The sequence below is a fragment of the Hydractinia symbiolongicarpus genome, chromosome 6 (assembly GCF_029227915.1).
Source record: "Hydractinia symbiolongicarpus strain clone_291-10 chromosome 6, HSymV2.1, whole genome shotgun sequence".
Lineage (NCBI taxonomy): Eukaryota > Metazoa > Cnidaria > Hydrozoa > Anthoathecata > Hydractiniidae > Hydractinia > Hydractinia symbiolongicarpus.
The window spans coordinates 21,327,829-21,340,219 of NC_079880.1; the positions used below are offsets into that span (position 1 = coordinate 21,327,829).

The window sequence follows — 12,391 nt, forward strand, 5'->3', positions numbered from 1 at the left end:
AATCTATTGAAAAAAAATAAGAATACAATATTGATATAAAGATATAATGGTTTTAATACAAAAATCACCTGCCGCGTATTTTGAAAGTTAAACCTCTTTCCTTTCCATTCACTATATTGAAGAAGAGAATTAGTTTTCGCCGTTTTTTTATCAAAAAATGTTTGCCGTTAATAATTTATAAAAAAAAACTTTCACTCAAAAAGTTGCGGCTGAAGGTTTTAAAACATTTATTTAGAATTTGTGATACCGAATATTTAGTTGGAAAAGTAAAGCTATCGTTTTCGCGTGTTTTGATAGACAGGAAAGGAAATAGAATTGATAAGGAGAATTTTTGGATAGCCCGACCTGGGATATAGTGAGGATTATATGCAATCTTGAGAGAATGATATTTGGAAGTGGTAGTTTAAAATGTCTTTTTTTGTAAAGTTTAAAGTTCGGAGAGAAAAACAAAATGGTATGTTGTGTTTTAGTTTTACGATTAAGAAAAACTTTTAAAGTTTTTTTCGCCACTGCGAAGGAACTCGACTGCGCTCTTCTGCAGCAGTTAGTTTCACGAATTAGAAAAACTTTTAAGGTTTTCTTTTTTTGCCACTGCGAAGGAACTCGACTGCGCTCTTCTTCAGATAAGAAAAACTTTATTGTGATTTCTTTTATTCTGTTACTTCTGATGATCTTTTTTTTTGGTGTCCGAATTTTAATTTAGTTGTTAATAACACTGTAAACACTCGATTAAGTGCCTTAAACCCTTTTTGAAAATTTTGACTTGAGAGGGGCGGTAAGTCTAGAGGAGTGCTTATAAAAACATCTTATTTTTGTGTTATGTAAAAGCTTTTTTTTTAAGTAAATATAATGTTGGTAAAATATAAAAACAGAAGATATATATGTAATATATATATAAATAACATGTCTTTCAGCGTAATTGTTTGCATAAAGAAATTAAGAGGTATTCTTAATAGTCAATTGCCTAAAAAAGACGAATATGAACATTTTGCTGTCGATGATTTTAAGAAGAATACTTTTTTTAGAGTAAAAAGTCGTATTTTCTAATTTCCAAAATATTTCAAGAAAAACTCCATTGCCTGTAGTAATTTATCTAAGTAACGCCCCTGGGCCGTCTATCCGAGAGGGGCGTCTTTAAAAGAAATTACAAGAAAACAGGGGGGGGGGCTTTTTGAGTATGGGCACTCAATCAAACAATTTTTGCGGTATTTTGACATGATCTGTCGTTTTAGGATCTTTTTAGGTTTTTTAGTCATGTAACAACAAACGTTAAATTTTCTTTTTGATACAAAACAGTGTCTCATTTATTTATGTTTTTAGTATATTCTTACTTGATGAAAACATTTCCATTGGTGCCATTTTCGTGACCTATTTGGAGAATTGAAAACCAAATATTTTTAAGTATAGTTTAGTCGCCTGTAAAAAAATGTATAAATGTAAAAATATATGTACAAAAAACAAAATTTTCCAACCGCAAAATTGATAATAAGGAAATTTAGTGTTTAAAAATAAATAACGACAGTTGGACAAGATGTTCTAACGACACACATCGTCGCTTAAATCACAAACAATTCGGTCTTTCCAACAAGACATATCATTCCTAATCGTGTTTTAACATCCCAAACAAACAAAAGAGATTATTAAAAATTTATGTTCGCATCAGACATCATGATCTTAGTAGCTGTCTCCTTTCTTTCCTTCGTCACATTTGCTTTGTTTATCTTTGATGGGCCATATAACTAGTAGTAATCTTTCAGACAAAGAAGGAAGCTAATGAGCGAAGGCTGTGGGTTGGAGACGGCAGCTAAGTTAGCTTTTTTAGTTAGTTAGCTTTTATTGAAAAATGACAACACTTGTGTTGTTAAAAAATTTTCTTTTCTGCTGAGCAGACAAAATTACTGGCATAAATTAATTTTCGACTAATCAGAATAGCGAAACGTAAGGGCTAAATTATTCACCTGCGTGTTCTGTTTGATAGAGATCTGGTTTCAAAGCGCCTTAGAAGTTGATGATTGCGATTTTTTGTTTGTTTGTTTGCTTGTGAGTTACCCGTTGCAAGTTGTCGATCACATATTTCTTTTTTTGAGCTTCCTTTGACCAGACTTCAAAATTTCTGCTGTAAAAGAAGGTATCAATACTTTTATCAATATTTCGAGAGAGTTGGAAGCGAGATGTTTCATACCAATCTGGTAGAATTTATGCGTCTAGTAATCCAATTATGATGGAGTCTTATAAGATTATTTTCCTGAAAAGCTTCAGATCTAACGATAAAAAGGGGAACAAAAGATTATTAATATGATTCTTGTAAGGACCGTTATGTACAAACACAATTCAAATGGGCAAGTCACCATTTAGGCTACACAGTTACCATAAAGCTGAGTTCAGTTCTTCTTTGGTACGGACAATGTGTGCTTATATGAAACACCCAAATCGTTACTTTTGTCAATATTTTGATTTTTATATCGTTGAAAAGATTATAATTCATAGAATATTTATTTTTGAATCAAAAATATAATTTTTTAACAATTTTTTAAAAGATCAAAAGAGAGAAAATATAAAATAAAAAACATTTTTTTCTCAGTTGTTTTTACTAGAAATTAATTTCTTCACAACATTTAAATCTCTATATCTCAAAAACAATTTTTGCTTGATACACCCCTACGGTTTAGACTAAAAGGTACAAATATTTAGGAATATGGAGACAAAATATAATATTAAAGTTCTGGGCAGACTGAGTTTTAAATGGTGTTTTTTTTTTTCTTAAAAATAAATGACTAAGATTATACAAGGTAGTGAGGTTACAAAAGCACAGCAGAGAAGCACGAAAAGCAAATTTTCGATATAAATTTGGAACGAGACTTTAGGCAAAACCGTGACAAAGTTTTAGTACTAAAGTGGCGTTGATTTAAAAAGTGTGTTTTTTACGCGAAAGCTTAAACACCTGTATCTTTTAGGCTTTAGAGTAGGCAATTCGAAAAAAGTGATTTTTTACGTATTCCCAGTTTAATATTTTATGGCAAAAATAACGCTACTCAATTGGAAATATATCTGCATTTCAGAAAACATGTACTTCCATATGCTTCTTGCAGTTTAGGAAATATAGGGTGTATATCCAGCATGGGCAATCAGTGTTTCATGTTACCTTTAAACTGGGTTTCTGTGTGTCCTCAATAAATTATTCCCTATTTTAAACTTACTACTTGTTTACTGCAATATTTACTAGTTAGCATCTAAAACGTTTTTTCTGGTTTTAATAAGTAGAGCAGTTATCGAGACTTTTTAACTTTTCACAAATGTTTCAGCATTGATAGGTCTGTTTGGTCTGTCTAGGTTATATTTAATTAAAAATTGGGAACACTATACCATTTAACAATTCTGCGATATTTAGCTAGCTAAGTTATGTTTCAAAATATCACCATAATTTTCAGACGATACATCTCACCTGAACGCCGGAACAACTGTAAGCCTTCCATTTAGTACGTGACGCATTATTTACCTAAAAGCACATTGCTCGGTGTGCGACGCAGACCTCTAAGTGAAAACAATTGTACCTGGTCAGAGCTCAAAAACAATTCGCCACAAATTTTTAAAAGCTATCTTTAAATAAACTATGATAACCTTCGGTTATGACAACTTATTGTCTCCAACTGACAAAGAAAGAAAAAAATGGATCCCAATGCTTTGATGTTTATGATGATAAGTTTTCTTACGTAACATATTTTAAACTTGGTTAGTTCTATACTTTTCATTATTTTATTTAAATTCTTTTTATTTCTAAATATTTTACCCTCCTGTTAAAATAAGGTTTCAAAAAAAAAATTATTTTGCGAAGAGTTACGAATTTGTTTTACGAAGATTAATTATTTTATACATTTAAACTGTATGATAATACTTTGATTGCGAATTGTGATATTGAGGAATTACGTGATCCTGTGTTGACTACCTTTCTCTGTTACAGTATATAACCGATTTTGTGACTGCGATTTTATAATGGCCCAATAATTTTAGCTAGCTAGCTACATGTTTGGCTCAACTTCTTTTTTTACCTCTTGTTATGGTAAGTATTATTGCTTGTGGCAACTGCTAAAGTACCATAGCTGTAGGTGTGGCAAAGCTATTAACCAACATACAGTCGCTTTGACACTAACCTTGTGAGAGTGATATGTTGAAGATGTGATAGTCGATAAGGGCAGTGTAAAAGTTTACCTGAGCTCAGTGACAGTCTAGTTTCGAAAGAACAACAGACAAACTTATAAGTTCTCAGCCAGAAATTTGATCAAAAAGACACTTGATTTGACCTGAAAATAGGCTTTAATCATAATATGATGATATCAACAATGTACAATGTTGCATAGTGAATTCCGAAGTGGTTGTAACAGTAGAAACATTGAAATAATTTTTAGCAATAATATCAACTAGCTTTGTTACATGACATGTTTTGGTCTCATAAACCATCTTCAGAATGAATGCAATGTTAAAAACTATATAATTATAGAAGACTTTTTTTACTGACTGTTCTACATACATATTTAAAAATCGATTTCTTTGTCTTTTTTATAATTTGTTTTTCCTGTGAAACTTTTAATAATAAAAGTATAAAGTCTGTGCAATAGTACGTCTTTCAATGTCGAAGAACAAGCCACAGAATTTCATGTTTTTGATCAAGATTTAATTTAATAGAAGTTGGAGGATAGCTGTAAACAAAAAGGTTTAACAGCTAGTCTATAATACTATTTTAAGGCTTCCATGCTACGCACGAAGGGAGTTTCAACAGTGTTTTTTTCATTCTTGTTTGTGACATATTCTTCATAGAATATGTTTATGACAGAACTTGCTATCAAAAAATCTCTCGGCAATTTATAACATTTACTTAAAGGTGAAAAAGTATTGAAAATATGTGATTCACATTTTACAATTTACTACCCATAAAAATAAAATGAAATGTGAAAGGTTTCTTCATATTAGCCGCAACATTTTTTTACGTTTGCAGATATTGTCATTTTAATTGTGAAGAAGAACGGGCAGTTGCAACAAGCAAAAGAACAGGATGAATATTGCAATTTTATTGGTTAATGTGCCAATTTTACAGGTGCAATGTTTTTATCGCCCTTTAAGGAGGTTTCCTGTACTTTCTTTGCTTTTTATGCCAATAAATAATGCTTCCTTTAAAAAGAAGGCTGGGTGATCATGTGCTTTTTATATTGACGCTAACACGCTTTCCTAATTTCAACGTTAAAACTAGACTTTCTCTTAAATGGAAATTTTAAGTAAATGATGAAAAACATTGAGAAACAAAACAACAACAACAAATGCAATAGAGAAAATAAGACATTGTGGATATATTTTGGGTGCACTTTTTGTATTTGTGCTTTTTTGCAAACATGGATACGCCAAAGCACTTTTGTTCCTATTTGGGCATTAAATTTTGCACCTACTTTTACATGCATGTCTTTTTAAATTTCTTAAACATCTCTATCTTTTTTTATTTTCTATTTTTGGCAATATTATTATTTCATTTTTATTAGAAATATTCAGGGTAATAGCTTTTCATTATTCGATCAATATTAAGTATTAATGGAACAGCAGTATTGATTCATTTTGATTGTGATTTGCATAATTTATGTAAAAAAAATAATATAATTATTTATGACGTCAGTAGCTTATCTCATGATTTATCTAATTAAAAACATCAAAAAGTTAGAAATAATTAATCGAAAAAGAGATATTTGTATTGGAAAATGTAAAGTGAAAAATGTATGTTTTATTAGCCACCTTGGATTGGTCTCTATTTAAAAGTTCACTATCCAATAACTGTGAGGGATTTTGTTTTCTTATCATGGTTTTTGATGTTGTTTTAAAAAATAAAAATAATCTAAAAAGTGTTTTTTTCAACTTCAAGCTCATAATTTTCATTTTCATTTTTTTATTTTCTTTATTTTACACTTTTTTGTCTAACTATTGTGAAGTACTTATTCTGTTATATTAAAGCAATTTTTTTGTTGTTCCTTTTTAGCATGATTCGTAAAGGGGGTAAAACTTTTCTCACTTGTGTAGGCGTGACTCTCTTTTGATGGAAAGTGTAAGGTTGGCCTCTATACAAGAGAATTAATATTGCACACCTGCGCATTCTCATCAGTTATATTGTGAAAAGTTTAAAAACTAGAAAAAAAGAACAAATGAAAAGTTAACTACTGTTTCTTATCGCTAGCTTTTGCCTAACTTGACGATCTAAAATCACGGTTGACGACACGAAAAATGTCACAGTAAACATGCTGACACGCGACTCAAAAAGAACAGGTTAAAAATTTGTGAATTTAATTAAAAATGTTTAAAGAGTTTGAACGACTTTGTATCGACATATGTTTGTATAATGAAAGAAATTTTGTATCTATTAATGCATTCTAAATACACGATTGAATTTTTATATGGGAAATATATATAAATGGATTTCAAAGACCTCAACATAAGACGTTTCATTTCCTTTTCTTTCATGAGCTTAAATATGAGTTGCAAAAAACTCGCCATCTGCTTAAATGGCGACGACATATCGGCTTTTGTGTTCTTTTTGTAAATACAAGAAATAAAAATATTGAAGCGAAAGAAAAAATCATAAAAAGAACGGATAATTATTACGTATTTTGTTCATGTTTAAAAAAACAGAGTAAAAATAATTGATAGAAAAATTCAGGCTAGCAAAAAGATGTGAAGGAAATTGTAACTGATAAAGATCCATGCTTCTTCTTCTTCTTCTTCTTCTTCTTCTTCTTCTTCTTCTTCTTCTTCTTCTTCTTCTTCTTCTTCTTCTTCTTCTTCTTCTTCTTCTTCTTCTTCTTCTTCTTCTTCTTCTTCTTCTTCTTCTTCTTCTTCTTCTTCTTCTTCTTCTTCTTCTTCTTCTTCTTCTTCTTCTTCTTCTTCTTCTTCTTCTTCTTCTTCTTCTTCTTCTTCTTCTTCTTCTTCTTCTTAAGCAGAGGGGTAGTACCATATGTTTCAACTAATTTTAACAAACACATTGCGATTATAAAAAAATTAAGAACAACTTAAAAATGTTTTTGATATGAATCCCTATTAACACGGAAATGGTTTAGTTAGGAAATTTAACGATAATGTTTTAAGATGTAGCGAAATCTACTGAAAGAAGAACATATAGAGCCAGTAAATACGAGATTATTTTTTTAATTTTTTTAAAGACTTAATTTTGGGAGTGGAATAATTGTTACGTCGTTTAATTCTGTTTTTTCCTGTTTTTCTTTATTTTGTTTTTGATTTGCTTTTTGTTTATGCTTTTACGTTTATGTTGTTGTATTTTCCAATTTGTTTCAGTGTGTTTCTCTTACATCTAAAGTTTGATGGAACGGTGACTATATTTGATAAGTTTGGACCCGAATTACGTAACAAAAATTGCACATTTTGAAGTAAAAATGGCCGCCTAAAAGTCGGCTTGTGAGATAAAGAGCATATTTTTCAGACAGTATCATAATAGGGTAGTTGGATTGTAATCATGAGAATCCAGGTTCAAAACCTTCCGGCGCACTTTAAATGTAATCTTGTCAGACCGGAGCCATCCGCCGAACGTAAACAGATAATCAAGTTAAAGCATTGCTATATATATCTTTATGGATAATGTAACATAGTTACAGTTGGAGAAAAGTCAGGGCCAGCCTTTAGGATGGTATCCACCAAGGACGTTAAAAATTTATGTTACAAGCTTACTAATATTCTGATTTCTTTTTAGGAAATAATCAAAATGACAACATAAATAAAAGATACAGTTATATATAATATTTATCACAAGCAGGAAACAAATTGTATTGGAAAAAAACCCTGAGTGTTCACGAAAAAACTGGGAGGAATTTAAGTTTAATTTTGTGCGTGTTTGAATCATGGGGAAGGTTTTGCAGCAACAGAACATCCGTACACTGCTACTGATCACTTCAACAGTTATATACATGCTGTTAGGAGCGGCTGTGTTTAGTGCTCTAGAGTTCGACGAACACGTGTCTCAAAAGAAAAAGTACCTCAATATATATAAACGTTTGATGGAGAGATATAACATGTCGTCGGAAGATGTGGAGGAATTGGCGCGTTATTTACATAAACGGAGACATGTGGAGTGGTCTTTGGAACCGTGGAGTTTTGCTGGATCCGTTTATTTTACATCTGTGACTATTACAACAATAGGTAAAAAGTTTTATTTTTTAATTCACATTTATGGAAACATTAAATGTTATTCGGCAGATATAAGTAAATATAATTTAATAATTTTTCGGTGGATCGTAGAAAAATCCACAGGTTCGCCCGCCCTTTTTATATCGAATTTCGTGTTTCCGTAACAGACAGACAAACAGACAATCGACGGCTATTATTAAGGAGATAAATTTTTGAAGTAAACAATAATTGTAACGTTATCTTTTGACGCTTGAGCACGAATAGGAACACATTGGCTACAAAACATTCTCTGTATTAAAGAACTGTATCCAATAAGGATGACACCTAGATTTAGAAAATGAATTACGCCTTCAAAGTTTGTTTATAAAAATAATGATTGCAAATTACTTTATCATGATTTAGTATGGAGATACTTGCCACTTTGCGTTTTTTTCCACGAGCGTTAATTAGCTAAATATCTCCACAGATTGATAATAAAAAAATATAGTTTTTTTTCTTCCAGTAGATTAACAAATCGTAAATATTCTTGCAATTTCAACCTGATAACATTTATTTAAATTTTTTTCTAGGATATGGACATTCAGTTCCACAGACAATCAGCGGGCAAATCTTTTGCATGTTGTACGCTTGTATCGGTATACCATTAAATTTAACGATGTTCCAAGCTATTGGCGAGCGTATGGGCGTTTTAATGTCGTTCGTATTACGCCGTATCAAGCGTTGTCTTGGTCTAAAAAGTCGCGATGTATCTTTAATTCATTTAGTTGCACTTGGACTGATTATTTGGTTCGCTTTCCTATGCGCTGGTGCCGCCATGTTTTCTCATTACGAAAGATGGGATTTTTACCGATCACTGTATTACTTTTTTGTTACCTTAACAACCATTGGTTTCGGGGACATGGTAGCTTTGCAAGAAGTTAACAGGAAACACCCTTCGAACGGAGCGTACAATTCTAAGACTTTATACATCGCTTCAACGTTAATAATGATATATGTTGGACTAGCTATCGCATCTTCAGTGATAAATCTACTAGTGATGCGACTTATGGAATTACAACAACCGAAAAGAACCCGAAGAACCAATGTATCTTGGAGAAATAGCGGACCTAGATGTAGCCACTGTAAGCACAAAGGACAAGTGAATTGCTCAGAAGATGCTTCAACGAACATTGTGGAGAATGAATCGATAATGATTTTACAAAACTTTGAGGAGGAACTAGCCTTTACGTCATATAAACAAATTCAAGAGAATAACTTACCATTTTAGCACGAAAGTTTTCTTTTGTTTTCTTGTGTATATATTTGTACATATATACATACGATTAATTGCAGATATAATTAAATAATTTGTGTCATATATCTGTCTATATATATATATTATATATATTTGTTGTTATTTTGTTGAGTTTTTATTAATTGGTACTTTAATTTTGGAGTGTTTATATTGCCAAAAAATGATGAAAGATTGTATAAAGCATTTTTTGCAACAAAATTAGTAAATACTCATGCTGACTTTTCACTGAAAAGCTAATAAAGAAATACCGTAAATGATCGGATAAGCTCCCAGGGGCTTATTTGTCAAAATGAGTTTCAGGGGCTTATTCGGGGGCGGTTGGGGGATTGGGTAAACGGGAGGGGGGCTTGTTACATTATAAAAACAACGATTTTAATAAACACAACACATCTTTCTACAAGTAATAAAAACAAACACTAATCGATCTCAGTATCACTATCGCCTTTTTTGTCCTCGTCTACGATCGTCTCTAAGGAAGCTGCATCAATCATTACCTCGGCATCTGAATTTAATAGATTGTCTTCCGTCTCGTTTACCAGTTGTATTTTAAAAAAACAAAAATACCCTTACTTTGAATTGGGTGTTTACCATTTAATCAATTCTTTACATTACTATTTTCTCAGTACCTATCAACTTACTGTGAATTCAAATTGGGGACTTGTCAAAATTGGCTTTGGGGGAGGGGGCTTATTCGGTAGGGGCGGAGGTGGGGGCGGGGAGAAGTTATTTCTAATCGATCACTTACGGTATGGCATTTTACCTACATGGTGTTGTGTGGATAAAATGATATATAAGAATGCATACTAATACCCAATTCTAACCAGGCTAGTCATGGTTTACATTTCTAATGCTCTATGAAATAGACCTATTGTTTTTACAAGAAATCACAGACTAATATTCTTATGAAGTATCTTCTTTTGAAAGAAAAAGCGTGTGCTTTTTCGCCAGAAAATTTTATGGTTTTCGCCTTTTTCGAAAACGTTTCGAAGATTTTTTTTTAACAACAAACCATAAAAATAAATTCCAAGAAATCCCAACAAAAATGAATTAATGATTTTTTTTTGATAACCTGTAAAATTAACTCTAAGACTTTCAGAGAGCAATGTTCCCAGTGTGACGTAATATTTTATTTTTGGGCCAAAAAGAATGCCACTCGGGTGCAATTCCACACGCAAAGGATCGACCAGCATGATCAAAGAATCGAATTTAATAATACAGTGGCATCTGTATGAAGCGGATACCATCGACGCATGGAAACCTATTCGCTTTATATAAAGATTTCTGCTTTATAGAGAATGTTCTTAAAACTTATTCACGCGATCAAAATACGCTGAAATTTGTACTTTCACCATCTCGTGGTATGTTCACTATTTTTTCTCAGGAAAGAACAGACATATGTTAAGTAAAGAAACTTGTTACAAAAACTATGCTTTGACCAGAAAAGGTTTCTGATTGTTGTTTGCACCCTTTGCACTCGTCCCCAGGATTTTTCTTTTTTGATATGAGAGAAGGCGCGAATGGGGACGAGGGTGTGTTCTTTGCTTACGGTTTGGAATCTGTATGTCCTCAATCTTTTTTGTTATAGTCGAAAGGATGGCGTGACTGTCATTGTCAATGACAGCACATCTTTGTATCTTATCAAGCACTGCGATTAACTGGGAACACGTTATGTTTTCCTTCTCTTTGTATTCTTCACCAATGTATCCTTCAGAGCCTTCGTTCTCGTCGTTTCCATCAAATATTTCGATGCATGGATGTGTTGATTTCTGTGCTGAGAATTTATGTACTTTCTTGCCATAATCAGTTTCGCAGCATCAGCTTTCGTACCAATGCTACGAACTCTAGTTCATATTTATGTTCTACCAACATCAATTCCTTGTCACTTTTGACGATTTCAAATTTTTTGAAACAATTTTAAAGGTTGCATTGGTGATATTGTACACATTGAATAGCTTGAAGAACCTGTTGAAGATTTCTGTAGCTATTAGTTTTGTGTTATTCCTGCATCTAACGTGCTGTAGTGCGTGGCGCATGGCTTTGTGGTAATGGGGTCGCTTCGTAATCACTGGGTCCGTGGTTCGGTCCACAGCGCAAACATGTTTAGCAAGTGTCTTTACCATAGCTACGGGTCAACCCCTTCCATATGAGAAAAATTGGGTAAGTAATACCGACCTTAATGTATGCATTCAGAACATAGAAAAAGTGTTCTCAACACTGAAGCGCCTATCCTTTATAAATATTGGGTTAATAATAATAACAGTTAAAACGTTGAGGCTCTATTTTTAAAAAATTATATTACATGATGTGTGCTTTACGCCGAGGTTTTCTTATGGGAGATCTTCATTTGGTGTAAGAAAAAATGTCTGCTATAGCGCTTCTGCTTTATGACCGGTCTGCTTTATGACCGGTCTGCTTTATGACGGGTATGCTTTATGACCGGTATGCTTTATGACCGGTCTGCTTTACAGAACTTGCTGTCTATTTTAATATCGTTCCGTCGTTCCGAACTAAGAAGGAAGTAAAGCACTGGGAATGAGGTTCGTTGGTTGTCACAAAAAATTCTGGCTGCTAAATTCTTACTCTCCAGTGCCAAATTAAGGAGGGGGGAGAGGGTCTTAATAGTTAGTGGGGTTGGAAAAATACCAAAATTTAAATAAGCGGGGGGTGTCTAAATTAAGGGGGGAGGGTGAAGGAGGGGAGGGGTGGATAAGTTAAAAAAAGTATTCGTTTCTTGTAAATTTAAAATCTCCACACTTACAGTTAAAATGAAAAAACAAAACCGAAAAACCATGTTTATTAAGTACCTTGTATAAATTTATATTATAATGCCCGTATACGTCCGTCCGTCCGTCCGTCTGTCACGCAAAATGGTAGCTTAGCTGCGCAATAGCGAGAAGCACGCAATGCGGTATAAAAAGGACGGGCGAACTA

The 12,391-nt window shown here is 32.6% G+C and overlaps 1 protein-coding gene across 1 annotated transcript; it reads left to right on the top strand.

Annotated features, from left to right (window-relative positions):
* On the top strand, positions 1 to 9,670 carry LOC130647535 (potassium channel subfamily K member 9-like). Its single transcript, XM_057453421.1, has 3 exons — positions 1 to 454; positions 7,733 to 8,178; positions 8,736 to 9,670. Exons 2-3 carry the CDS (start codon positions 7,881 to 7,883, stop codon positions 9,431 to 9,433), a joined length of 996 nt encoding a protein of 331 aa, XP_057309404.1. The 5' UTR covers positions 1 to 454; positions 7,733 to 7,880; the 3' UTR covers positions 9,434 to 9,670.
* The last annotated feature ends 2,721 nt before the right edge of the window (positions 9,671 to 12,391 follow it).

Coding starts and splice junctions, on each gene's coding strand:
- LOC130647535 (XM_057453421.1), top strand. CDS start 7,881: ATGGGGAAGGTTTTGCAGCAACAGAACATCCGTACACTGCTACTGATC. Junction 8,179..8,735: donor TGTGACTATTACAACAATAG/GTAAAAAGTTTT, acceptor ATTTTTTTCTAG/GATATGGACATTCAGTTCCA.